The 25,266-nt window shown below is 37.0% G+C and overlaps 6 protein-coding genes and 1 pseudogene across 9 annotated transcripts; 4 read left to right on the top strand and 3 right to left on the bottom strand.

Moving 5' to 3' along the window:
• Nucleotides 1-5,682: 5,682 nt before the first annotated feature.
• On the top strand, nucleotides 5,683-6,426 carry LOC126797917 (pathogenesis-related protein PR-4-like). The gene is made up of 2 exons (XM_050524681.1): nucleotides 5,683-6,034; nucleotides 6,116-6,426. The coding sequence occupies exons 1-2, from the start codon at nucleotides 5,768-5,770 to the stop codon at nucleotides 6,284-6,286; spliced, it is 438 nt and encodes a 145-aa protein (XP_050380638.1). The 5' UTR covers nucleotides 5,683-5,767; the 3' UTR covers nucleotides 6,287-6,426.
• LOC126797908 (ubiquitin-conjugating enzyme E2 2-like) lies at nucleotides 5,899-8,380 on the bottom strand. Of its 4 annotated transcripts, none has more exons than XM_050524670.1 (6): nucleotides 8,261-8,343; nucleotides 8,134-8,188; nucleotides 7,537-7,785; nucleotides 7,068-7,449; nucleotides 6,683-6,822; nucleotides 5,899-6,031 (listed from the first exon to the last, which is right to left on the bottom strand). In XM_050524670.1, exons 1-5 carry the CDS (start codon nucleotides 8,274-8,276, stop codon nucleotides 6,691-6,693), a joined length of 834 nt encoding a protein of 277 aa, XP_050380627.1. In that variant the 5' UTR covers nucleotides 8,277-8,343; the 3' UTR covers nucleotides 5,899-6,031; nucleotides 6,683-6,690. The 4 variants fall into 4 exon arrangements, with proteins under 4 accessions (XP_050380627.1, XP_050380628.1, XP_050380626.1 ...); XM_050524671.1 differs by having other exon boundaries at nucleotides 6,011-6,028; XM_050524669.1 differs by lacking the exon at nucleotides 5,899-6,031 and having other exon boundaries at nucleotides 6,564-6,822; nucleotides 8,261-8,342.
• A 1,565-nt stretch (nucleotides 8,381-9,945) lies between these two features.
• Nucleotides 9,946-10,648, top strand: LOC126797918 (pathogenesis-related protein PR-4-like). Its single transcript, XM_050524682.1, has one exon. It carries the CDS (start codon nucleotides 10,098-10,100, stop codon nucleotides 10,530-10,532), a length of 435 nt encoding a protein of 144 aa, XP_050380639.1. The 5' UTR covers nucleotides 9,946-10,097; the 3' UTR covers nucleotides 10,533-10,648.
• Nucleotides 10,649-11,377: 729 nt separating this feature from the next.
• LOC126797916 (pathogenesis-related protein PR-4-like) lies at nucleotides 11,378-12,112 on the top strand. Its single transcript, XM_050524679.1, has one exon. The coding sequence runs from the start codon at nucleotides 11,555-11,557 to the stop codon at nucleotides 12,005-12,007; it is 453 nt and encodes a 150-aa protein (XP_050380636.1). The 5' UTR covers nucleotides 11,378-11,554; the 3' UTR covers nucleotides 12,008-12,112.
• Nucleotides 12,113-14,847: 2,735 nt separating this feature from the next.
• Nucleotides 14,848-19,006, top strand: LOC126797903 (E3 ubiquitin protein ligase DRIP2-like). Its single transcript, XM_050524663.1, has 7 exons — nucleotides 14,848-15,387; nucleotides 15,694-15,793; nucleotides 16,366-16,678; nucleotides 17,242-17,735; nucleotides 17,838-17,888; nucleotides 18,421-18,493; nucleotides 18,693-19,006. The coding sequence occupies exons 1-7, from the start codon at nucleotides 15,249-15,251 to the stop codon at nucleotides 18,864-18,866; spliced, it is 1,344 nt and encodes a 447-aa protein (XP_050380620.1). The 5' UTR covers nucleotides 14,848-15,248; the 3' UTR covers nucleotides 18,867-19,006.
• A 580-nt stretch (nucleotides 19,007-19,586) lies between these two features.
• On the bottom strand, nucleotides 19,587-21,548 carry LOC126800477 (aspartic proteinase CDR1-like; annotated as a pseudogene).
• Nucleotides 21,549-22,888: 1,340 nt separating this feature from the next.
• On the bottom strand, nucleotides 22,889-24,313 carry LOC126800476 (aspartic proteinase CDR1-like). Its single transcript, XM_050527846.1, has one exon. It carries the CDS (start codon nucleotides 24,311-24,313, stop codon nucleotides 22,889-22,891), a length of 1,425 nt encoding a protein of 474 aa, XP_050383803.1.
• Nucleotides 24,314-25,266: the final 953 nt, after the last annotated feature.

Raw genomic sequence — 25,266 nt, 5'->3', positions numbered from 1 at the left:
TCATCTTCAACCTCATTATTCATCGAATTATTGATGCCATTGATTTTAATTAGGTTGGACAGCTATGCGCATCCAGCTGAAAGTTGTCGACTCGATTAGGAATGAGAATATGTCTCTACATGCTGGTGGTCCAAATCAATTTTGTTATTTAAAAGCTCCGAATATAAACTTATATATTTGACCATATATAAAAACAGTGCAGGAGGAATGGACCGAAGTTGCAGGCATATTAAAGAGAGAAGCTTATATTATTGCAGAAATGGCGGACATGGTGGTATTTGCTTTCGGTTTGTGTTAACTGTTAGATCACCGCCCGCATGAAACTAGGGGATTTGAGTCGAGAAAACTAATCTACCCTCCCTCACGGATATGCATGCATTAAGCTAATTAGTCAAACATTTAGTTTAATCTTTACTTTCTACACAATCCATCCCAAAAATGGCAAATTCCATTCCCATTGCTTGATCTACAGCATAAAACTGGGGATTTGCAAGTGCAGCAAGTCAATCAGTATTTTACTAACTCAGATTTAGGGATTTGCAAACATCGTTCTTAATTTCATAGTACTACTAATTGTCACTCGAGACTCGAGAGTTGCGAACATGTCGTTCTCCATTTTTGCATGAGACTTTTAAGTTTTAATGCATTGCGGAATATCGAGTTCGTGTAGTGTTTAAAAGCTAAAGTAATACATTGAATCAAATATGGTTGACAGTGAGGTTAGTGAGATGGACATAGCATTTCTTTGTAGCATAAAATTGGGGATTACCAACTGGTGCATTGCCTGATTTGTAGCATAAAACTGGGGATTTGCAACTATTTTGCATATACAAATCTTGCCGTTTGCGAAGATCGTCCTTAATTTGCTTCGATCTGTTATCGAAATGATGCACGTTACGTACTATGTGATTTTACATGACGATTTTCATTATATATAGGATTAAATTGATTGAGTCGAGTGAATTGTTCAAAAAAAAAAATTCAATTGCGCGACACTTTGCAAATGACAATAGATTAAGAGATCATAATTTGATGTGTATATGCCAACTATCAAGTACGGTTGGTCTTTTTTTTTTTGGTAATGAAAGTACGGTTGGTCGGTTGCCTTAGTGTAGCGGGAGGCTGGCATAAACCAACATTGCTGTAAAGTTGGCTGATGTTCACTGTTCAGTAAGCTTTCTGAGCTAGCTTTATTGGAAAATGTCAGAGGTGAATTTTTGGGAAATTCCTGGAAATGGCTTATAAAATACTGCATTATTAAATTCATCAATTATGTTCACCAAATGGCATATGTAGTCACATATAGCAAGAAAATTAGTATGATATAGCCTTATACAGTTGCAAATGATCCTTAATCAAACTACAATGTGGAACTATATATATATATAGGGTTAATTCCTCCTATGGTATTTAAAGTATGGTTACTTGGATAATTTGGTACATGATATATGAAAACGGACAATTTGGTACCTGAAATTCTCATTTGTAAGCCATTTTGGTACCTCTATCAATTTTGATCATATTTTAAGGTTATTTTCGTCATTTTAGCCCTAAACTCATTAAATTCACATTTTTCTTCATTTCTTCCTATAACTACTTCTTTTTGGAGATAATTAAATTGATATATCTACTCTATTTAGTATCTACTTCGCATATATTTAAAATAATTTTTTTTCTTAATATACTTATTGTATCCTAATTATTTTATGCAAATGAAATAAATTGCCTTTATGCAATTGTAATTTTTTATTAAAATATTTTTTTAATTACTTATAATTAAAATTAATTTAGATTGATAGCTATATTATGAAAACTTATATATGTAAATCATCACAGATACTAAGTAGATGAGTTATCAAATTTTTAGTGATAATTTAGAGACAATTTGGAGGTATTACGAAAAAATGAAGTAAAATAGAGATAGAATGACGGAAGTAATCCTGAAAATATGGTTAAAATTGACGTAAGTACCAAAATGGCCTAAATTTGAGAACTTTAGCCTTTAGGTACCAAATTGTCCACTTTCATATATCAGGTACCAAATTATCCAAGTAGCCAAACATCAGTTACCATAGGAGGAATTTACCCATATATATATACATATGAAGATGCCAGCAGTGGCATGAAACTTCAATCCAACATATAGGCTCAGTCATTTTTTTGGGTTTCTTACCATTGCGGATATGTCTTCTAGCGCTAGTCAATATCATGCTCACTATATAGGATAGCTTCAGTATCAATCTCATCATCAATGACACCAGCGAACCTCATACACCTAAATCACATCTCTCCTCCTCTTAAGAAGCATTGCAATCTCTAGCATATTGAATTCCGACTTTGAAATTCCCCTCTTTTTGCTATAATCTGAGGACCACTATCACTTGCCTGATGCCTTTCGTAGTTGCATAATTGTAATTTTCTACAGAACTTTGGCAGCTAATAGACAAAACAGGCTACTGATCCTCTGTCCTCCACCAAGGGAGTGTGTTTAGAATACTGATCCACCGCTTCATTCAAAGCACATGACTGAGAGGTACTAGAACTTGGTTCTCTAGACAAAGATTCAGAATAAATGATCGCCGTTCCTTTGGATGATAAAGGCTCCAATTTACTGTGCATTAGCTCAGTGACCAATGTATGAAATGAGAATAAGTCATATATCTTAACAAAATGCTGTAAATACCCAGCAGGCCAGAACCAGGTGAAGTGGAAATCTGTCAACAATAAACTCATGAATTCAATCTAACACTTGGCAAATGGCTTCAGTAATTATTCATAGAAACAGAAACAAAAAGGGAAGCTAATTGCAACCAACCATGTCACTGTTCCGGCACCACATCTATCTCCGACCACCAAACTCTTCCCTTCTCTGCAGGTAGTTTGACTTTGAGAATTCTAGCAGCAAGAGCAATTGAACCAGCAGCAATGTATTGGGACTTGTACTGCAGGCACAGCGATGTGTGAAGCCTACACTCATTCATATATATACTTAATACTGCAATATAACAAAAATAACGTCGAGTTGTACCGCACATACACAATTCTTAAATAGTGTCTTGTATGGGAGGTCTCACCATAGCAAACTCAGTAAGGTCAGGGATATTGAATCTCTTTAAAACTGTAACAAGTGTCTTGTATGGCAGCTCGATGTCAGGATCAAAGTCTATTGTTGTCAATATAACTCTCTTCGCCACTAAAATCAACTCCCTTTGCTTGGACAAGTTCGACAGGACCGTCAGGAACATCAAATCTCGAAAATCTTTCTGAAAATTCCTGCATGAATGAGGTGTGAACTTATGCAATTCTGAGTACGAGAAACATATAATGAGTTTTAACATACATTATAATGGGTATGAACATGCTCTTTGTCTGATACTTCGAACTATCGTAGAGCATATGGATTAAGCTTGTGTGTAATCTTATATCACTCCAGAGCAACATCATCCAGAAAGTGTGGTGTAAAATGTTAACTGTCATATTGTCGACCAAAAGGCTTCAGGTGGCTAGATAAAGTTTCATTCTGCATTAGTTACACAATATAACTTTACCTGCCAATCCTTCTTAGCAAGAGACTGACACATATAAAAGCGATGTAACAACATCATTGCAGTTGCAATTGTCAGATGAGGCCTGAAGGATATATAAATTATCACATTTATCACTGAGCTTTGTATAAGTAGTTGATGAGAAGTAGCATTATTAAAACTGAAAAGGGAAACAGTAGACAGTGATATTTTACCCCAAAGAAAATAAATAACAGAGATCACATAGACATTGTATGATGAGTAGTACTAGTCAAACAACAATAACAGAAGCAACAGTCCTGAGTATTACTTGAGGCTTTTAGGCAACCAAGATTCTCATGCTTAAGAGATGTAGCCTACATTTTAGCTCAAATGCAGCCTTGGTTAGTAGAATAACTGAGTTCAGCTAATACCGGTAAATCTACTTACATAACTCAGATACTATCAATAAAAAACTGAAAATTTTCATAACAACTAGACCTCCGATTCTCTTGATAAATCCACATATAACTCGAAGGCCGAAGCACTTACGCTTTAAGCTTCGTCCCAACCTCTTGAAGGAACAACGAGTATAAGCGCCGTAGTTGGGCATCTTTCTTCAGGCTAATGCCACCCACCTTTCCGCAAATGCCCTGCTCCAAAAAATACTCAGGACATCAGACTTGTGATATGATCAAACTACCAAAATCAACATCACCTTTTTTTTGTGTTTGAAATGTTTAACTTTACTTTTGATATCAAAGAACACTTTGAAGATTAAATTTTGGTGCCAAAAAGAACATTCCTAAATAGAAAAGGAATGAAATTAGGGTCTTTCACTCCAATGAAGAAACTAATTCGATCTTTAACGAAGTAACAATCTTTCTTGCCCTATTTGAACAAACCCTAATTGACTAATTCGATGTCAAATCACAAATTAAGCAAAACCCAACACGAAAGTTTGAATCTTTATACAGAAGAAGTTAAATTTGAGCTGAATTTTGCAGAATTGGAATTGGGGAAAGAAATTAACTTGAGTGAGATTTGGGGAAAATTGACTCACCTGGTAGCTCCGGTGTTGCAATCGGAAGGGTTTTTGGATTGGGTTGATTGAGTATGGGGTGCTTCTAGAAGGCTTAGGGTTTGATCTGATCGGAGAGGAAGAAAGGTAGAGAGTTCAGTTAGTTTTGGCGGGAAATGATTGGGGCATTTCTACCTTCGTGTATTTTGTGGTGTTTGGTCCTAAGTCCTAACTCCGAACTTACTCAGAGTACTTTATTGTAATATAGATGAAATAGATATCTTTTGTAATTATATTAATATTTTATTTCGATATATGCATAGTAGATACTAAGTAGAGGATATATATTTTGGAGATAAATGAAAGACAAGTCGGTGATGATAAAAAAATATAAAGTAAAATATAAAATTAAAGAGATAAGGACTAAAGTGGAAAAATAATTCTCAAAATATAATTAAAATTGATAAAAATACTAAAAAAGAATACAAATTTTAGGTTTTCGTTTTCATATATCAAGTATCAAATTGTCCAAGTAGTTATACATGATGAGTACATCACGTATCATAATTTACTTATTTATTCAACACTTATGATGAAACTCACTTCAGAAAACCATTTTGTTAAGAAAGTTTGTTGCGAATTTTTTGCAGAAACTATTTCAGAAAACCATTTGGGTAAATTCCACCTATTGAAACCTAAAACAAGAGAAACAATGCTACTGGTACCTGCATGAATCAACAATGCCATCACACCATACCGGTAACTTTATAATCCTTTAGACTTGTACTGTGAATGACTATTTTTTTCTCTCAGTAATACAGTATGAAACAAAGCAGTGAGAACATATAGACGGCAGGAGATGGAAGAAAACTCAGGGAAGTAACTGCCAAAGACATTGTTATACTCCTTGTTTAGTCCCGTAAGTTGAAGTTAACATGTAAAACAAGACTTGAGAACAATGTAAGTATATGCCGATGGTGGACCATAATTAAACATCAAATTCGTTGCAAATTAATTAACAGCAACATTGTTTTGATTTGCATAAGATCATTTCTATGCGTTTGATTACAAATTTTGGCATACGATGTTGTATATGCCGACTTTGTCACGACTTATTAAGTCTAGGCTACTCTATATATATATAAGTTCCCCAAACGGCCAAACCGCCAAACCATATCCCAGTGTATGCCAAGTAAAACCAACTGAACTGCCAAATAAAGTTAACAAACCATCAAAGTAAGAAATGGCCGTGAAGCTGAGCAATGCACTTTCTTTCCTTATTGTCTGTGCAATAATGGGAAGTGCTTCTGCTCAAAGTGCGTCTAATGTGAGAGCCACATACCAGCTCTACAATCCGCAAGATCACAACTGGGACTTGCTTGCAGTAGGTGCCTTCTGCGCCACGTTTGATGAGGATCAGCCCTTCGAATGGCGCAGCAGATATGGATGGACTTCCTTCTGCGGACCTGAAGGTCCTAGCGGAGAAGACGCTTGCGGAAAATGCCTACTGGTAATTACTTTAAAATCTTATGTTCTTGATCATTCATTGATGTATATGTGCAGATAATTAATTGTGATTTGTGTTATGAAGGTGACAAATTTAGGGACAGGAGCTCAGGAAACAGTGAGAATTATTGACCAGTGCAGCAATGGAGGTTTAGATTTGGATGTCAATGTGTTTAACCAGATAGACACTGATGGAAGAGGCTATGCACAAGGCTTCCTTGATGTCAACTACGACTTTGTAGACTGCGGCGACTAAATCAACCATATCAAATACTTAACTACCAAATAAACTTCAACATATGTATGTGAAACAAAGTTTTGTCAAATGAATGAAATTTAGAACTGGAATCAAGTATTGTTACTGAAGCTAATTTAATAAAAGTGGAAGGTATTTGGCCTTCTTAGATTATAACTAACTATGAGCATTGCTTGGCTAAGATCAATTACATAACGAACAAAGAATGAGTCGTTGTAATCAGAGTCTCATCAGACCGAAAACTCTGTCTCTACTTTGAAATCAGAAACAGAGATCATTAAGATTCATAATCTGAAAGGAAATATATATACATAGAAGATAAACTGTTGATGAAGTCGCACAATGATTCTCACTCTAATTATTAACAATGCTACAAATTGTAAGTTTGTAACTTACAGAAGTTACTAGTCAGCAATCCAACTCTGATCCACGATTATCCTCACTCTGCGGTTGTACTTAAGTCTGTTCTCACTGAAGTACATGCAGAAAGCTTCTGAGTTTGCAGGATACTTCGGGTTGGGATGACAAATTAGAAACTGCAGTAAGCCCATGGGATGTGTAAGAACCTTCTCAAATTCATGGTTTTCAACTGACTAAAACTTCTCAGTATATGTACATAAGAGACTAATGTATATGCTACTCATATCAGTCATATGTATGTGCCATATTCAACATGACAACATGTGAATGATGTGACCATTGTAACCCGGAACAAGTGCATTATCAATTCCTAGATACAATTAAGGAAACAAGAATGCCACCCGAAAAAGGTAAAGCATACCTGGATATACTTGAGAATATCTTCCACATCATTTATAGGAGGCCACCGATCCTGTAAATTATCAAAATACATGCTTCCATCTGCAGAAATGTTTGGATGAAACATTTGAGAAACAAATCGCACCAATGGTGGTTTGAGTGGATACTCCTCAGTAAACTGAAGAGTCAACTTAAATGCACCTCCCTCCCAAGGAGAATCCAAAGAATGAGGAGCTATAATAACACTCCACAACATTATATCGCAATTGTAGAAGTCTGGGGGAACCACACTAATCCCTGCAGGTGAATCTAGCAGCAGCCTCTTCAACTCTTTAAACAGCCTATACCTTGTAAGAGTATAATCTGCGCCCGGGGGCGGGTAATCCGAAACATTTCTCTGCAGCCTGTTCAAGTATGAAGGGGTCAGACATTGCAAGCTAAACCTACCGAGCCTACCCTTAGAAATTAGAATCCCTAAACACCCTATTTACCTTACAAAAACATCCTCTCCGCCCGCAGTTGACTGCTCTACAAGCCGCAATCTGTCCAAACCTGGAAGCACCATACTAATCTCTGCACCTGCAGGTGGCTCTTGTACAAGCCTCAATCTGTCCAAGTCAGGCAGCACCATACTCATCTCTGCACCAGGAGGCAGGTCTTCTTCAATCCTTAGCATATCCAAGTCCCTCGACAGAGTATTGATTGAAGGATTCAACATCATTACTTCAGTCCTCCACCACCTATATATCACCAGACTCCTTAAACAATTAACACCAACCATAACCAATCACAGAACTAAATATTTCCCCAAAACTAACACAAATACACTTTCACATACCAAAAAAAGGACCAATTCTAAATTTGGGATTGTCCAATTTAAGATAAAACTACCAAGACAAACACTTAAAAGCAGCAACATAAATAAACCTTTGACCTGAGTTAAAAGCTCAAGAGACTTAAAACCCAGCTCAAAGATTAAACCTTTCACTTCAATTCAACAGTTTCAATAAGCAACACAACCAAAGAAATCATCTTTCTCATGTTCCAAACCCCTAAACCCTAAAACCAAACCGTTGGAATCAACAAACCTTAGAGATTGAGACCTTAAATGACACAAAACTGGGAGCTTTTCATTTCTCAAACCTACGTTAAATCCAAGCAGTATCAGAAACTAAAACAGGGGAGAGATGATCCGGGCTAAAAGGGGTATCTGACCTGGAGCTCCGAACATAGAAGAGGTCGGAATCCGAGGAGCGTCCGAATCGGGAGGAGGTCTACGATCGCGACGGTGATCAACTAACGTACGAGGCGGGAAGGGAAACTACTTTGTCTTCTTTTTGTTCTTCTGATGAGAAAAAAGACTAAAGTGGAAAGGTTGTCCTACTTTCGTTTATTAGTTTAATATTATTTTGGGTTGGGCCTCTGAGTTCTTAGATTTTGGGCAGTGGATCAGCTTCTCTATTTAGTTTGCCAAAAGCCCAAAATTGATGCTTAGCTCATTAATTTCCTCATTTTAGACGCAAAAAGGAAAGGTGATATCTTCTCACTATGATTGGTAGGTTAGAGCTAGTGAAATGATTTATTTCTATGTATAGGAGATTAGGAGACATGGTTTTTTTTATTGTTAAAGTACATGCACATATCGCCGGTACGTAGATATATACATCAATACGATGCAAATTAGTAAGTTAGTGGATGCTAACATTCAGAGTGATCGATCGTTTTAAAGGTTCGATTTAACACAGCTTGCAATTTTTCTTTGAATTAATTGACAGAAGAGTGAGAAGACTATGATTTCTTCTTATATGAATCATATGATCGAAGCTTTCATCTTGGCAGCCAAGTACCATCATAAAGTTACGTACAATAGAAACCAACTAGGGATCCTCTAGTCAATAGAATTTGGCATAATAGTTTGTTTTATTCAAACTTGAATGCTCAAAGCCAACATTGTCAAATGAAAAATCTTACTGGTTGTTTCTAGATTAGAGAAAATTAGACATAAACCCATTTTTAGAGCCCCAATTAAAGTTAACCCCACACCTAAATAATTTTTAAATCTACCCCCAAATGAATTATTTCAACATTTTTTATAGGTTTTCTTTCTATGAATTCATTTTTTTTTATGTTTTGGTTGGCTTCACTGTTTTGCCCTTCTGGTTGAAAAAAGGAAAACATTTCCTAGAGAAGTACGTAGTTAAGACTAATCAATTTTTATTTCCTTATATAATCCTTATTTTATGTTACTGATATGAACACACATTCTATATATATGCCCCTTTTATTTCTAACACAAATCGATTTGTAGTTCTTATCTTTCTTATATGTATGTAGTCTGTTTTGAAAGAATTTCATATATGTTTTTCTCAATAAAACCAAATATTATTGCGTGATATTGAGAATGAGAGATGCAAGAAGAGGGCAATCATGTATGCTACTTCTCGCCTACTCTACTAGTAATAGTTGAAGTAAGATTATTGAAAGGAAAGAAAAACTTTAGAGATATGAGATCAAAAAATATAAAATAATTTGGTAAGTACTTTTTACATTATGTTAATAATTTGTTTTATTTGAACTTGAATGCTCAAAGCCAACATTGTCAAATGAAAAATCTTACTGGTTGCTTCTAGATTAGGTTAAATCAGCAGGTTTAGATAAGATTAAAGACTTGCCATTCACTTAATTAAATTACTTCTTAGATACCATCTCTCTCTCTCTCTCTCTCTCTCTCTCTCTCTCTCTCTCTCTCTCCCTACACCTGTGCCATGCCCCTTACGTTTCTACCTATCAACTCAGAAGTCATTCGTGAATTGAATTAGTATTAGTCTCTGTATGCATGTATTTCTTCGGTCAATTGCAATTTATGGCATGACTAGCGGTCCAAGCAAGCTGGTACGAAGACATTTCAAGCATATGCCACACAATACAGGCAGCCTAATGATCCTAACACCTATCTCCCTCCCTCCTGGCTGCCTATAAATACGATAAATACATTACTCCCCTGATCATCTCCCATATATCTTGTAACGTATATCAAACAGTTTATCGGAAAATGGCCGGAAAACAATGCGTCATGTTCTTGGTGTTGTTATGTGCCGCGATGGGAAGTGCTTATGCTCAGAGTGCTACTAATGTTAGAGCCACGTACCACTTATACAATCCACAAAACATCAACTGGGATTACCGAACTGCGAGCGTCTACTGCGCGACCTGGGATGCTGACAAGTCCTTAGCATGGCGCAGCAAGTATGGATGGACTGCCTTCTGTCACGCCGCCGGCCCGAGCGGACAAGCTGCCTGTGGAAGGTGCCTGGTAGTGACTAACACCGCGACCGGAGCTCAGGCGACGGTGAGGATTGTCGACCAGTGCGCCAACGGAGGTATGGACTTGGATGTGAATGTGTTTAACCAGATAGACACGGACGGAAGTGGATATCAGGCAGGACATCTGACAGTGAACTACAACTTTGTGGACTGTGGGGACTAATTGCATCCATCATGAATTAGTAAGGGAGCTTTGTTATAATAAGACATAAATAAACTTCATCATAGATCGATAAAGGATGGAATAAATTGATTAATAAATAGTGATGATTTTGCTTAGCTTTTTGAATTTTGTGGGTGTTTTGGTGCTTTGGTTAAATCTTTTTACCCGCGCACAATATAAATAGTTAAACACACAAAAAATTCATTATCAAGTACATGCACATATCGCCAATACATATATACATCATTGCGATGCAAATTAGTAAGTTAATAGATGATGACATTCGAGGTAATTGATCATATTTAAAGATTTAAATTATTGCAGCTTACGATTTTTCTTTGATTTGACTGAAGAGTAAGAATATGATTTCTTCTGATATGAATCATATGAAGGTTTGAGCTTGGCAGCTAAGTAACATCATAAAGTCACGTACAATATAACTCAAGTAGGGATCCTCTAGTCAATAGTATATTAATTTGGCATGGTTGTTTGTCTTTTTGGAATTAAAAGTTGAATGCTCGATCCAAGCTAGCCAACATTGTCAAATGGAAAATCTTACTGGCTGCTTCTAGGATTTAATCAGCAGTACGTTTTAGATAAGCTTAAAGACTTGCCATTCACTTAAATTATTTCTTAATACCATTGATCTCTCTCTCTCTCTCTCTCTCTCTCTCTCTCTCCATACACATGTGCTATGCCCTTTACCTTTCTACCGATCATAGTCTATATACAGTATTGTGTCCGGCCAACTCAGAAGCTGAAGTCATTCGTGAATTGAATTATAGTATCAGTCTCTGTATGTATGCATGCATTTCTTCGGTCGATTGCAATAATGTCATGACTAGTCCAAGCAGGCTGGTAGAAATTTCATGCATATGCCAGAGCAGCCAGACAATACGGGGCAGCCTAATGATTCTAACACCTACCTCACTCCTGGCTTCCTATAAATACAATTAATACCTTACTTCCCTTATCATCTCCCATATCTATCTTCCAACGTATATCAAACAGGTGATCAGAAAATGGCCGGAAAACAATGCGTCATGTTCTTGGTGTTGTTGTGTGCCGCGATTGGAAGTGCTTATGCTCAGAGTGCTACTAATGTGAGAGCCACGTACCACTACTACAATCCACAAAACATCAACTGGGATTTGCGAGCTGCAAGCGCCTACTGCTCGACATGGGACGCCGACAAGCCCTTGGCATGGCGCAGCAAGTACGGATGGACTGCCTTCTGTCACCCCGCCGGTCCGAGCGGACAAGCCGCCTGTGGAAGGTGCCTGGTAGTGACTAACACCGCCACCGGAGTTAAGGCGACGGTGAGGATCGTCGACCAGTGCGCCAACGGAGGGATGGACTTGGATGTGAATGTGTTTAACCAGATAGACACGGACGGGCGTGGGTATCAGGCAGGACACCTGATAGTTAGCTACAACTTTGTGAACTGTGGGAATGGACTAATTGCATCATCGTGAATTAGTTAGGGAGCTTTTCTATAGTAAGACATGAATAACTTCATCATAGATCGATGAAGGATGGAATAAGTTAATCAACAAAAAGTGGTGATATTGCTCCTTGAATTTGTGGGTGTTTTGGTGCTCTGGTTATATTTTTAGATTAAATTCAGTTTACCACCCTGAAGTCTGGGGTATCATCATGTCACTATCTATACTCTGAGATTAATCAGAATGCCCCCCGAGTTCTTCAATTTCAATCAGTAATGTCTGATTTCACACATCTCGTCCAAATCAAACGTTAATGCTGACGGAAGCAAATTTACCGACCATCTATTTTTACCACCATCATGTCCGCTCACCTAGATGAAAGCCATGTATCTTTTTTACTTACTATAGTTATACCATAGTTAACTCTTAAATTTCTTAAATTAATTATTGATTTATTTTTACTATGTGTTATTAATTTATATAGATAACCATGATTATACCATAGTTAATCTATGACACATGACTTTCATCTAGGTGAGTGGTCACGAGGGTGGTAAAAAAAAGTTGTCGGCAAATTTATTCCTAATGTTGACTATGAAGTCAAGTTTTTGGGTTAAAATTATCAATTCTGAACAAATAAACTTGCACAAACAAAAAAAATTAAATCTTCTTCCTCTTCTTCAATTCCACTTCGTCCTCTCTTTGTTCTCAATCTAGTAACTACTTCCACCAAGAAGCTCTAAACAGTCCCTACCTCAAACCCAAAAAGCACAAGACCCGTATTTATTCATCTATATATAGTGGTGGGCACGAAACGGGGCCCATCTCACGTCACATCCCACTCTTTTGAATCGGAATAGAATCATGATGAGATGTGGGTTTTTAAGAATACATCTCACTCGGAATTAATCCCGGTTGGGACGGGACAGACAAATCCCACATTCCTATGAAGTTAAATAAAAACCTATATTTTTACTTTTTCATTAACAAAGTAACATTCAATAATGAAATTTTAACAAAAAAATGCATATTATGTTCAAAATGTTATAATTTACCATTATTATTTGAGTTGATATAATTTACGGCTGGGACGAGACGAGATGAAGCATGATAGAAATTATTCGTCTCACGTCCCATCCCACTATTATGAAACGGGACGGGATCGGGACAAGATCGGGATTTCCGTTTTTTATGCCCACCCCTACATCTAATAACAAGAATCTTTAGCCCTCACATTCTTCGCGAACTTATAGACTCGGATGGCAAAGGATTCATTTTGATCTGGAGCACAAAGCATAAACCGAGATAGCAAATGATCTGAATATTGTGTGGCCATATAACAAAGGACCAAAAGGTCTGTATTTCCCCTCCACCATTTCTCTCTCAAGAAACCTAGAAACATGTGTCGTGTTTGGGATAAAACAATCATTTGGAGAGCTCACATCTTGTTGGAGGGGAAAATTTGTTGAGAACTTTGACCCACCAATAGATTACTGACTGGAGCGGGAACTGACCTGGAATCAATATTCAAGTGAAAAAGAGGGCCCGGGGGGGGGGGGGGAGGGGGTACCTGCACAAAACTCTTCGACGCTTAAGATAGTTTCACTTCACTCTCAAGTGAGTCAAGTGAGGAAAGAAGAGATAGGATGTCTAACCTGAACCTCTTGCTTCCCTTTTATAGTAGAAGATATATGTCAAACATTAAGAACTCATAACTAATATGATTATTATACTCACTTATTAGTCGGCGGTTATACTTGTTTATGTCGGCGGTTACAACATTCATTGTAGCGGTTATAGTTGTATTATCGCTGCAATGCTTATAAAACTTATAGCTACACTGATTGTTAGTAATAATAAACACACTTATTAACGTAATTAATCGATGTAGTTACAAACACTAATTAGTATCACATGCATTTATATTATGGCTAAATAATTCATAACCCCCACACATCCTTACTAGACTTGAGCACAATTCATCACAAACCAGTCATTTGGCGAGCTGATATCCTTAGAACATCAAAGCAAAATATCATATCCCGATCCCAAAAATTAAGCAAAACTACTTAATGATCAAGTAACATAGCGATTATGGTCAGATTCTACAACTTACATACCTTTTTTTCTTTCTTTTTTGACAGATGGTAGGTTATGAAATTGTATAAACTCTAAAATATGCTTGCAATGCCAATTTTAGCCCATAATAGGGGGCCCAATGTTAACTCTAACGTTTGATTTGGACGGGATGTGTGAAATCAGACATGACTGATTGAAATTGAAGAACTCATGGGGCATTCTGATTAATAAGAAAGAATAGGCAGTGACATGATGATACTCCCAAACTTCTAGGTGATAAACTAAATTTAATGCTATATCTTTTTACCCCGCACAATATATGAGTTCATTGGAGATAAATAGTTACACACACAAATGTATTAATTACGAATTCATTTAGTACAAAATACGAGTTCATTCAGTTGTAGATGAAAATTTAAATCTTAATTTATTCTCGGTGGCCAGGGGAGAAGCGTTTTAACATGACCTCTCAACGCGGATTAATCGGTGAACCTAGAAAGACTTTGAGAATAATGTATGTATATATATATAAAGTTGTAATTGAAGATCTAACTGGACATACATTAATGAATTTGTATGTTTGGTAGATATATTTGCACTTATATGTTTGGTATATCTTCAATTCCCATCTTCAATTGAAAAGTCTAAAATCATTAATAAAAGTCATCTAAGAGGACGAAAACAGAACAAAAGAAAAAGATGAGAAATTGACCATTGAAGAAGAGTAGACACATTCGCAGAGTTTAGGCAATCCATATTACTTGCCCTGCGTGCGTCTCAAAACGCTGCGTTTAGTCCACAATACCGTCCAGTAAAAACCATAGCTAAGTTTAAATTCTTGTCGCACAGAACAGAACAGTGTTCTCAGTTGCACCGTCGCACGCACGAAAAGGCCTTCCCTTTCCTCTTCCATCGTTGTAACTCATCATCTCCTTCGCTCTGTGTTTCCAGTTTGGTCTCAAACAACAACCCCAGAACCCAATTCAACTCCTCTGTCCTAAACCCAACACACCACTCACGTAATTCTCATTATCATCAGACCCCCAAAACCCGCCACCACTTTCTCCGCCCAGATCCGACCAAAGCCCCCATCTTTCTCGCATAAATATTCGGCCTTGGTCCGCCTCTGTTCTGGTTTCGGAGCTCAGTCGTTCTTGAATGTCGGGTTTGGATTAGAAACAACATCGTTCTTATGTGTCTGGAAATCGAATCAGAGATGGCGGGTCATGTTGTTAAGGTTAGGAGGGAGGCGATCGAGGCATGCATGACGTGTCCTCTTTGTAATAAGCTTCTGAGAGAAGCCACCACCATATCTCTCTGCCTCCACACGTGTTAGTGACTCTCTAGTAGTTTGATCAGATTACTATGATCTGTGTTCTGTTCTTGTTTTTGCAGTAATTGTGTTTATGGTTTTGTTTCGTAATCTATGTTGTTTGTGTTGCATGGGAGCTGATGGGTTTAGTTTTGATGTTGTGGCATTACCAATTTTATGTCTTCCTGGTTTGAATTGGGTTAACATTAGTTGCCATGCATCTTCGTACAATTGGTCAATTGGTGATGATGTTTGAAAGCTAGGAATGCTGTTGAGTGTTGTTGTAATCTTTGCTAAATTTAATGCATGGCGAATCTGAAACCAGTTTGCAGGAAGTGTATATATGAGAAGCTGTCGGATGAGGAGGGGGATTGTTGTCCGGTATGCGAAATCGATTTGGGCTGTCTACCGGTGGAAAAACTCAGGTATTGTAATATTCGCATTTCGGAAAGAAGCTGTCCGTTTTTTCTTTCCCATATTGATCAACTGTTTGAGTGGTGAATGATTGCAGTGATTTTTTGGTATATTGGACCGATTTTAAGGGATGTTCTTGGATTGTACGAAACTACGAAAGCAATTAACTACTCTGTGTTTTTGTTTTTTCGGGAAAGGACACATCTAGCATATTGCATTATGCACCATGGGAGCTAATGACCATATATGTTACTAACTTGAAGTGTATCATGTAATTTAAGCCCAGGGATCTATCATAAATAAGTAGATAACGGATTGTTGCTGGTTGTTTAGTATCGTCATTAAGACTGCTATTCTAAATAGGAGAAAAAGTAACTTGTAATGGTTTAAAACACATGATACAACATCAGTATGATTATGCATGAAAGTCAATTCGAGTATGACTAGTTGACTACTAATGAAAATGCATAATCATTTGGTTGCAGTATGTTATACTTTATGAGTTTTGTCATCTTAATTTGTTCTGGAGCTTTATATGAAAATGTTCTTACACATGCTTGGGATGCCAACCAATTATCTGCAGGCCGGACCATAATCTGCAAGATATCAGGGCCAAGATATTTCCTCTTAAAAGACTGAAAGTTAATGCACCAGAATCACTGTCTGTTTCATTGCCGGTGAAAAGAAAGGAGAGGTCATTATCTTCATTAGTAGTCAGCACCCCCAAAGTTTCAGCACAAGCAGGCTTGACCGGTAAGAGATCAAGAGCTTTGACAAGAAAGGCTGCTGCTTCACGTGGATGCAGTTTTTCTGTTGAAGGAGCTGCAAAGAGAGAAGAATCCTCAGAAGATCATCCAAGGAGCTCTAGTTCACCTGATGCTCAAGATAAGATGCAGGTAAACGGGGACCAGGAGTTTAATTCTTTCTGCTGCTTATTATATACTTCAAGTTTGATTTCATGACAATTCAAACAAGTCACATGCTTTTATAGATAATGATGTATGACGCATCAATCACAGACTAAATTACTACCCTACTCACAATTCTCTGGCAGCTTCTTTAAGTCTTAGCAAATCAGGTCTTCTCCTAAGGAAGCCCTAGTCTACACTCTTAAGTGAATCACGCTTAATTTTAGAAAATTAAGTCACTTGCCAGGCCTTTAGATCAAATGCTTAAGAATGGATTGACGAGATGCCGGCAAAGTTTATAGAAGTCAAACATGAACCAGACTTCTATCCTGTTGGAGCTGATAAAGAGTGTGATGTATGGCTCATGATAATGCCATCAGTGGTGAACAACAGTTGGATCACCCAATAAGCGTGCAAGGATGGAACAAAAAAACTGTTAAATACAAACTAGGAAATCACAAAACTACCACTGAAGTATCCTATTTGTAATCTAGTTTATTTATTCAACAGTTGACTTATTTAGATGTTGCATGCTGGTTAAATTGATGCAGGATTCTTCCTTACCTGAGACTTCCTATGAACAGAAGCTTAATAAAGATGATGTTGAAGTAACAGAGGGCAAAGCTGATCTGTGGACACCCTTAAACTGTCTTGTAGAGGCTGCTAACCGAACCAAGTCTTCTAAGTCAAATCCAGAAGGGCTTGCCAGACCAGAGCCACTGAATGCCCTTGACAGTATTTGTGAACTTTATATGCCTGAAAATAACACAGATGCGGAGTCCCAAGATGCTATGGATAGTCATGAAAATGTGCCTAAGGCCAAAATCAAGGAGCCTGAGAACAGTACAAGAGGAAAAAAGAACATTAATGCGGCAGTGGTTTCAGGAACTCTGAAACGCAAGAGGTTGCATGCAAGTAATCGTAATAGGGGAGCTCCATCTGGGGAGTCATGTGATTCAGCTCAAGCTCTGCTAGATGCACATGGGGCTAAGCGTGCCAGAAGAGATAGTCCTATTTGGTTCTCCTTGGTTGCAGCTGAAAACTGGTGAGACACTGCTTTGATTATGAAGCTTGTACGAGTTATATGGTTTATATATAAGGGACTTATTTCATGTTGATTTCTGATTTTTATGGTAAATGGCTTCAGGAAAGGAGAGGCCTCCTTGCCCCAGATATCATCATGTTACCTGAGAATAAAGTGAGCATTCTATAGTCCTATGTCATTATTTGAAGTTCTGCAAATTTATAACAGTGCATTGCCTTATCTTAATTCCTTCATCTGGGGTATCATGTATGGGATAGGCAACCAGTACCAAAGTTTGGGCAACTCTGGATATTCATTTTTGGCTGCTTAGTGTCATGTACATAAAAACAAGTTGTGTAATTTATTACTGAATTTGTTAAAAAAAAAAATTTATTACTGGAAGAAGACCATGGAGGTTGAGACTGATGGGCCGTATCAGTAAAGTCTTTCCAGAGGAACTTAGTACATGATATGAGTCTACCATTATTGGTTAAGAATATGCTACAGTTGAAATGTAAATAGATAATTGCTGAGTCGACTGCACACTCTCATGCTCTGTCAGCTACTATGTTAACCACATATATTCCGTAATTGTGATGATATCAACGTGTGCATTTTGGTGATTGTGAATTTATTCCTTATGGAAAAACTTAATTTTAGGGACTTGCTTGGGACTTAGTCGTAATCACTTTTCTTGCTTTCACAGGGATGGTAAAATGCCTGTAACATTTATTCAGAAGTACCTTGTGAAGAAACTTGAACTTACCAGTGAAGCCGAGGTGAGCATGTTTTTTGTTGCCTTCAAACAAACTAGGAACTTTCAGCCAAAGTTAAAAACATTCTAGGGATTGTAATAGTATTATGCTTTAACTGTAAATTCTTTTTATTGTTGAACTCATTATGCCTATTGTAAGCATTTAGAGATGGAATTTGTTATTCCTCTGGACGCTTCAAGTTTTGTCTCATCCGATCATGTAGGTGGAGATAATGTGCCGGGGTCAGCCAGTGCATCCAACATTGCAACTACATAACCTCGTAGATATGTGGTTTCGAACTGGATCGACAACAAAAAAGTTACCCGCAACAGTTGGCTCATCTGCTAAAGATTTCGTGATGGTCCTCTCATACTGTCGTAGTGTGCAGAATCCCTGAAATACCTAATGTTAAAAATTATTTATTTGTTGTCTTCATAGTTTATATCTTCAATCTTTGTAGCACCTGCTATCGAAGTTTACAGAATGTATCAACTAAGTTCATTTAGTCTGATGCATCAATAATGAGTTTGTTCCCGTTTAATGTGATTATAGAGTATTGTTTTCTTTCAAAATGGCCACATTGTAGTCTCGTCTATAACCCTGAAGAGTCCACTTTGCTGTTTCTAGCGTCTATACTTCTACCAGTATTTCATTTACTTGCTGAAGTTTAAATTGTTCGAGTGTCTTGTTGGATATCACTTGCTGTTTGTATGCTCCAACAGCAGACAACCTTATGAAGCAAAAACATCAGAACATCTTTCGTGTCAAACAAATAGACTGCAGAATTCACCCATAATCAAACAAAAATCATCCTGAAATTCCAATAGGATATTTTTAAGGTTCCTGTTTAGTTCACTGCCCAGTTTGCCCAGTTTGAGTTCAAACTGATATGACATTACATTGGTTTTTCGATTACATTTTTTGCATCTTAGAAAAGAAAAGTGAAAGAACAATAATGGAAATTCAAATATAGCAAAAGGTATACTAGAACCACCACCCGCAGTCCAGCACTAGTTATCTACAATTATGTATACTATTATTCTCCACCTAAAACCAGACAGAAAATACAGTAAGGAAACAAAACCTAGAACTAGAAGTACAAGAAAGAGATCCCGAATCACAGCTCCGTTGCATGGTGGCTTCGAAGTGTCTCCATCTCCATGCAATTAGTAGGCTTGAACGAGATCATTTTTCTATCCAGGTCAAAACCAATCAAGATCTTTCCCTGAACATTGTTTCCAAGCGCTGCCTCACTCGTCAAGCCACTATCAGTAGAATCCTGGAATCCAAGGCAAACTAAACCTTGCTGATATTCATGTTTATATATGATTCCTGTCGTTAATTGCAGCTTTCTACCATCATCGGAATGTAAAACCACATCTGGTGCTTTTGGAATCCTCGTTGTGTAACTCGGGGGCGGATCCAGGAGCTTGGACCATGTAGGACTTGAGTTTCCACATACGTAGTACGTATAGAAATAAAAATTGGACGGTGTGATAGCAATTTATAGATTAACAAGGTATACCTAGACTGAGAACATATAGTGAGCTTTACCCTCGAATGCATGCTTATACAAAACAAAATTAATACAACTCTTTAAATGTAACAAAACTAAATGATTCCGCCTATACAATACAAAAAGAAGAAGATGTAAATCAAGCTCAAATAGCTAAATGGTGGGGCTTGGGCTAGAACAATCTAACATATTTATGTTTTCATAGTTAGCTTATATGTCATAATTTGTTTTTCTCAAAGAATTTGGGTCTGACTTGACTCCCACTCTTGCTACCTAGCTCCGCCCATGGTTGTGTTGAAGCAAATGCTAGTTGAATTATCTTTCTCAGTAAAATTGAATGGCGCCAACTTAGGATCAAGTTCTCTACTATCTGTTTTACCACACGTTCATAAAAGTCTCGATGTAAATACGTCACACTTGTTCCTGAGTCGATCAACGTGCTACCTTTCTCAACTAATTTCCCTGTTGAATTAAAAGGAAGAAAGTCATTCTCGACTGTAATTCCTTTCACAGTCACTTAATAATTAACTCACCATGTCTGATTCTATATCGACTAAAGGTTTCGACACAACTCCTACGCCGGAAACTTCACTCCCGATCCCGAACTTGATAGAGCTTCCGATTTTTGGATCAGTATCCAAAGGCAACGAGCAATGTGAGAATATTTTACCTCCAACACAGGAACTGATTTGAGATATGAATGACAAGGGACCTCGTCAAGCCCTACAACTCCCATTTGATTAAAAACGCCATTCTCAGGGGTGTCTGATTGATTATTGTTTCTTCCACACCCAATGACAATCTCTTTTAGGGTGACTTGGACTTCAATGTAACTACTTCTTTAGCAACTTCACCCATAGAATATATATGCCTTATCTAAGTACGTTTGGTTGTACATGCACGGACTTTGAGGATTTTTGTTGCAATAATTTATTTTGTGAGAGCTCGTTAACATGCCTGCACTCGCTATCAGCACAAGTAATCTTACTATAAGTTGAGGATTTTCTGGGAAATGACATGTTTATTCTTGAAACAACTTTTACATGGCTCGCATTGGGTCCACTGCTACCCCGCCTACCCGTATCTGCAATTAAATAGATATCGAACGGTGGGGATCCTACTGAAATCTTCATAAGATGTTCGCTGGTAAACAGATCGGACGCTACCGTTGGCTGCGGTGTATAATCAGCTGGACACATCAAACCGAAGAATAGACTGATGCTTGTTGTATATTGCATGATTTATTCTTACATTGAAGTGTTATATAAATAGGCTAACAAAAGTACAATTAACACAAATTACTCCAATCAAGCCTTAATTGGCTCCTTGAATCACGCTAACTAACACAAACTTCCAAAAACATTGCTCCTTTTGTTGTTTTTCAAGGGTGACTTTGGAGAGCTTCTTCGGATTAGACGAGCACTGAATCCATTGCTCATATATCCAGCTGCACGCGGTGTAAGAAAAATATGAAATATGAATGGAGAAGATAGCAATAGCCGCCATGCACCAATAATACTTGCGTAAATGACATAATATACTATTAGGGTTGTTAGTGCCATAATTTGAAGCAAGAGATTAGTATGATAAGACGATTGAGAAGAAGGTTTTAGTGCTTAACCAAAGTGGGAAGTACAGTCTTTTTAAGGCTAAAAACACATGCATGACAGTATACGAAAGTGTGGAGTTCTTAATTTAGAAAAGATAAAATTTAGACGAGGTCCTCGACCAATGGTGCGAGTTATATATTGCATTCTTGGTCAAAACATCATTTCATGCCCCAATTATCTTCTTTTTTAATGGATCAAGGCTCGATAAATTCTTTTTCGATTACAATTTGTCTTATTATTTCGTTTGTCATTTCGTCAAGAATGTTTACGTTATGTAATTGTTGTATCTATCTTATTAATTCATAAACACTGTCAGCACTATTGCAAGAGCCAAGAGGACTTAATTTGTATTTATATGTATAGATCTTTTTGTATAATCTTCCGATCAAACAAGTCTGTTATTGCTAAATGAGCTTTAGAATTGAAAGATAGACGTATATTTATCCGAAATGGGTCAAATGAAAAGTTACCAGCAACAGTTTGCTTCTCTGCTAAAGATCTTGTGATGGTCCTGAATCTCATAATGTTGTGGTGTGCAAAATCCCTGAGTTACCCAATTATAAAAATTATTTATTTGTTAGTCTTCACAGTTTATATCTTTATATGTGTAGCATCTGTACGTTATCGGATTTTACGGGTTTATCAACTAAGTCTGTATAGTCTGATGCATCCATAAATAATAATGAGTTTGCTCTCGCTCCTTAATGTGATCATAGAAATCAAATTGTTTTCATATAAAATTAGCATCATATTGAGTCTCGTCTATAACCCTGATGAGTTCTCACTTTGTTGTTTCAAGCTTCAAGTCATCTACAAATATTTCATTTACTTGCTTATTTCTCTTTTCAGGGTATTTACGTATTTGCTGATTTTTATGCTATTCAGAGAGACTCAACCAACACAGTTTTGAGAGAACATCACTTGTTAGCTGTCTGGTCGCTCCATTAGAAGAGAACATACTATAAGGCAAAAAAAAAAAACGTAAGAACATTTTCGATTCTAGAGCTAGCGATGGTTCTTCATAATGTTACCAATAATCAAACAGAAATGTGTGCGAATTCCGATCCTCAATGTATATATCGTTAATAATGAACAAACAAAATTAAAGCAAATACGATTGCAAGCAATGGAATTGCTAGAGGAATGAGTGACAATAATAGATTTAGACACTAGTTATATCTGTATGCACTTAGTCCAGTCTCCATGTAAAACCAGATCAATAGAACATACAAAAGAACATAAAAACATAAAACTAGCTAATTGTGAAAAATGAAGAGTATATATATATCCAGATCAGAGCTCCGTTGCATCCTTGTCAGGAGGAGTCCCCATCTTCATGCAATTAGTATTCTTGAATGAGACAATTTTTCTATCCAGGTCAAAACCAACTAAAATGTTCCCCTGAACATTGTTTCCAAGAACAGCCTCACTCGGGAAGCCCATGTCACTGGAATCCATGAATCCAAGACAGAATACATCTTGTTTATTCTCTTCATCTTCTTCTGTATATATATATCCTGACGTTAACTGCAGCTTGCCACCACCATCGAAATCCAAAGCCATTTTCGGTGCTTTTGGCATCGTCGTTGTGTTCAAGCAAACAACAGATGAATTAGTCACACCACCTGTAGGAACTTTGAATGTCTCAACCTTAGGAACAAGTCCGTCTACCAGCAGATTCACCACACGATCGTAAAGATCTCGTGGTAAATATGTAAAACTTGTGCCACAATCTATGAGCGTGTTGCCTTTCTCAACTGATGGCCCCTTTGAGTTAAAAGGAATAAAGTCATTTCCGATTGTAATTCCTTTCATCGTCACAAAATAATTTTCATTGGCTTCTTCTTTATCGACTAAAGGTGTCGACACAACCCCCACACCTGAAAGTTTACTCTTGCTCCCGAAGTTGATGTAGCTTTCGATTTCTGGAGAAGTATCCATAGGCATCAAGCATTGGGAAAATATTCTACCTCCAACATGGGAACTAATTTGAGAAATAAACGATTCGGGTCCTTGTCCAAGCCCTATAACTCCCATGTCACTATAAATTCCATCCTTAGGTACATCTGCTTCTTTATTATTTGCTCCACATCCAATCATAATGTCTTTTAGGACTACAACTTTACCTGAAGTGGACTTCAATGTAACTACTTCTTTAGCCACTTCACCCATAGAATATTCATTGTCTAAGTACGTCTGGCTGTACGTGCAAGTAGCTTGAGGATTGTTCTTGCAATCATTAACATCATCAAACGCTCTACACTCGCTATCAGAACATGTAACCTTGCGATAAGTTGACGATTTTCTCGGGTCAAATATGCCATGTTTCGACTTGTAACAATTCTTACATGGCTTACATTGCGTCCATAGTAAACTACTACCGGTATCGGCAATAACAAAGATCTCGAATGGCGGGGTTCCTACTGAAAACTTCATAAGATGTTCATGAGATTTCCGGTCGGGAATCAATGCTGATTGCGGTGTATCTGGACCCATCAAACGTCGAACACCTTTATTCTTTTTGTTGTTGTGCAAGGGTGACTTCGGAGAGTTTTTTCGGATAAGATGGGCACTAAATCCACCATCAAAATTATTCATATATTCTGCTGCTGTAGGAGATAAAAATAGAAGATTAATGAAATACATTACAATGACCACCATGCTGCAATGATACTTGCTTGAGTAACAAAATATAGTATTATGATTTGTAAGCGTCATTATGTCAAGCAACTAATTGAAAAAGAGTAAGAAGATTGGGTTTGAGGGCTCAGTTCTTAAATAAAAAGTGCCAAATGCTTAATTTATTTTTATGGCTAAAAATTAAACACGACGTAGTCATGTGCTAGAACCTCGTAAGATATGGTGGAATTCTTATTTTAGATAATTTAGAAAAGTTCCCGGCCAGTAATCCAGTCAAAGTCTCATTTTTTGCCTTAATTTTTGTGAATATATATATATATATATCCTTTATAGAATCTTTAAAACAAACAAGTCTGTTAATCACTAAGGGCTAGTTTGGTATTGCTGCTACTCTTAAAAAATCTGCTTCTACTGTATCGTGAAAAAAAAAATCAGCTTTGAATTAAAATAAGTTTGTGTTTAGTAAATATTATTTTTACAAGTGCTATTGATGAATAAATTGTTTGATAAATTCAAAAAACAATTGTTGTAAATATAATTAACGACAAAAAAGACATGATTTTATTTTAACATATTGGGAATGATTATAGATAAGAGTTAACATTTTAAAAAATTAATAACATTTATTGAGTTTTGAGTAAAAATAGCTTTTAATTAAAACAATCATAACTAAAAATTACTGTGGGTAATCTATACATTTTCTGAAAGGAAAAAAATTGACACAGAGTACATCAAATAAAGGCTAATATTTATTTACATACATCAAATTTCAAATCGAGCATTTTAGTACACGAAATATGAAGATAGATGCATTATCTAAACACCACATCAATGACGCCGGTAATTTGATGATCTCCGAGCCTAATTTGAAGGGTAATCTAGTATCTTTCAATATTGCACATACCCAGGTTTGTTTCTCGATCTTACCCTAACCGCCGAGCTCTCTCTCTCTCTCTCTAGCTCTTCCTTTCTTCAAATCCTGATCAGCTCCGCCGTAACCATTGAATCAATTGCTCTCTGTTCTTCTATCA

This window comes from Argentina anserina, chromosome 6 (genome assembly GCF_933775445.1).
Source record: "Argentina anserina chromosome 6, drPotAnse1.1, whole genome shotgun sequence".
NCBI lineage: Eukaryota > Viridiplantae > Streptophyta > Magnoliopsida > Rosales > Rosaceae > Argentina > Argentina anserina.
The sequence above is the reverse complement of the archived record's forward strand: the minus strand, read 5'-3'. Positions and strand labels throughout refer to the sequence as shown.

Coding starts and splice junctions, on each gene's coding strand:
- LOC126797917 (XM_050524681.1), top strand. CDS start 5,768: ATGGCCGTGAAGCTGAGCAATGCACTTTCTTTCCTTATTGTCTGTGCA. Junction 6,035..6,115: donor CTTGCGGAAAATGCCTACTG/GTAATTACTTTA, acceptor TGTGTTATGAAG/GTGACAAATTTAGGGACAGG.
- LOC126797908 (XM_050524670.1), bottom strand. Junction 7,786..8,133: donor TTAAGGTCTCAATCTCTAAG/GTTTGTTGATTC, acceptor GGTGATATATAG/GTGGTGGAGGACTGAAGTAA. Junction 7,450..7,536: donor GGAGAGGATGTTTTTGTAAG/GTAAATAGGGTG, acceptor ATACTTGAACAG/GCTGCAGAGAAATGTTTCGG.
- LOC126797918 (XM_050524682.1), top strand. CDS start 10,098: ATGGCCGGAAAACAATGCGTCATGTTCTTGGTGTTGTTATGTGCCGCG.
- LOC126797916 (XM_050524679.1), top strand. CDS start 11,555: ATGGCCGGAAAACAATGCGTCATGTTCTTGGTGTTGTTGTGTGCCGCG.
- LOC126797903 (XM_050524663.1), top strand. CDS start 15,249: ATGTGTCTGGAAATCGAATCAGAGATGGCGGGTCATGTTGTTAAGGTT. Junction 15,388..15,693: donor ATCTCTCTGCCTCCACACGT/GTTAGTGACTCT, acceptor ATCTGAAACCAG/TTTGCAGGAAGTGTATATAT. Junction 17,889..18,420: donor TCATGTTACCTGAGAATAAA/GTGAGCATTCTA, acceptor TTGCTTTCACAG/GGATGGTAAAATGCCTGTAA.
- LOC126800476 (XM_050527846.1), bottom strand. CDS start 24,313: ATGACGCTTACAAATCATAATACTATATTTTGTTACTCAAGCAAGTAT.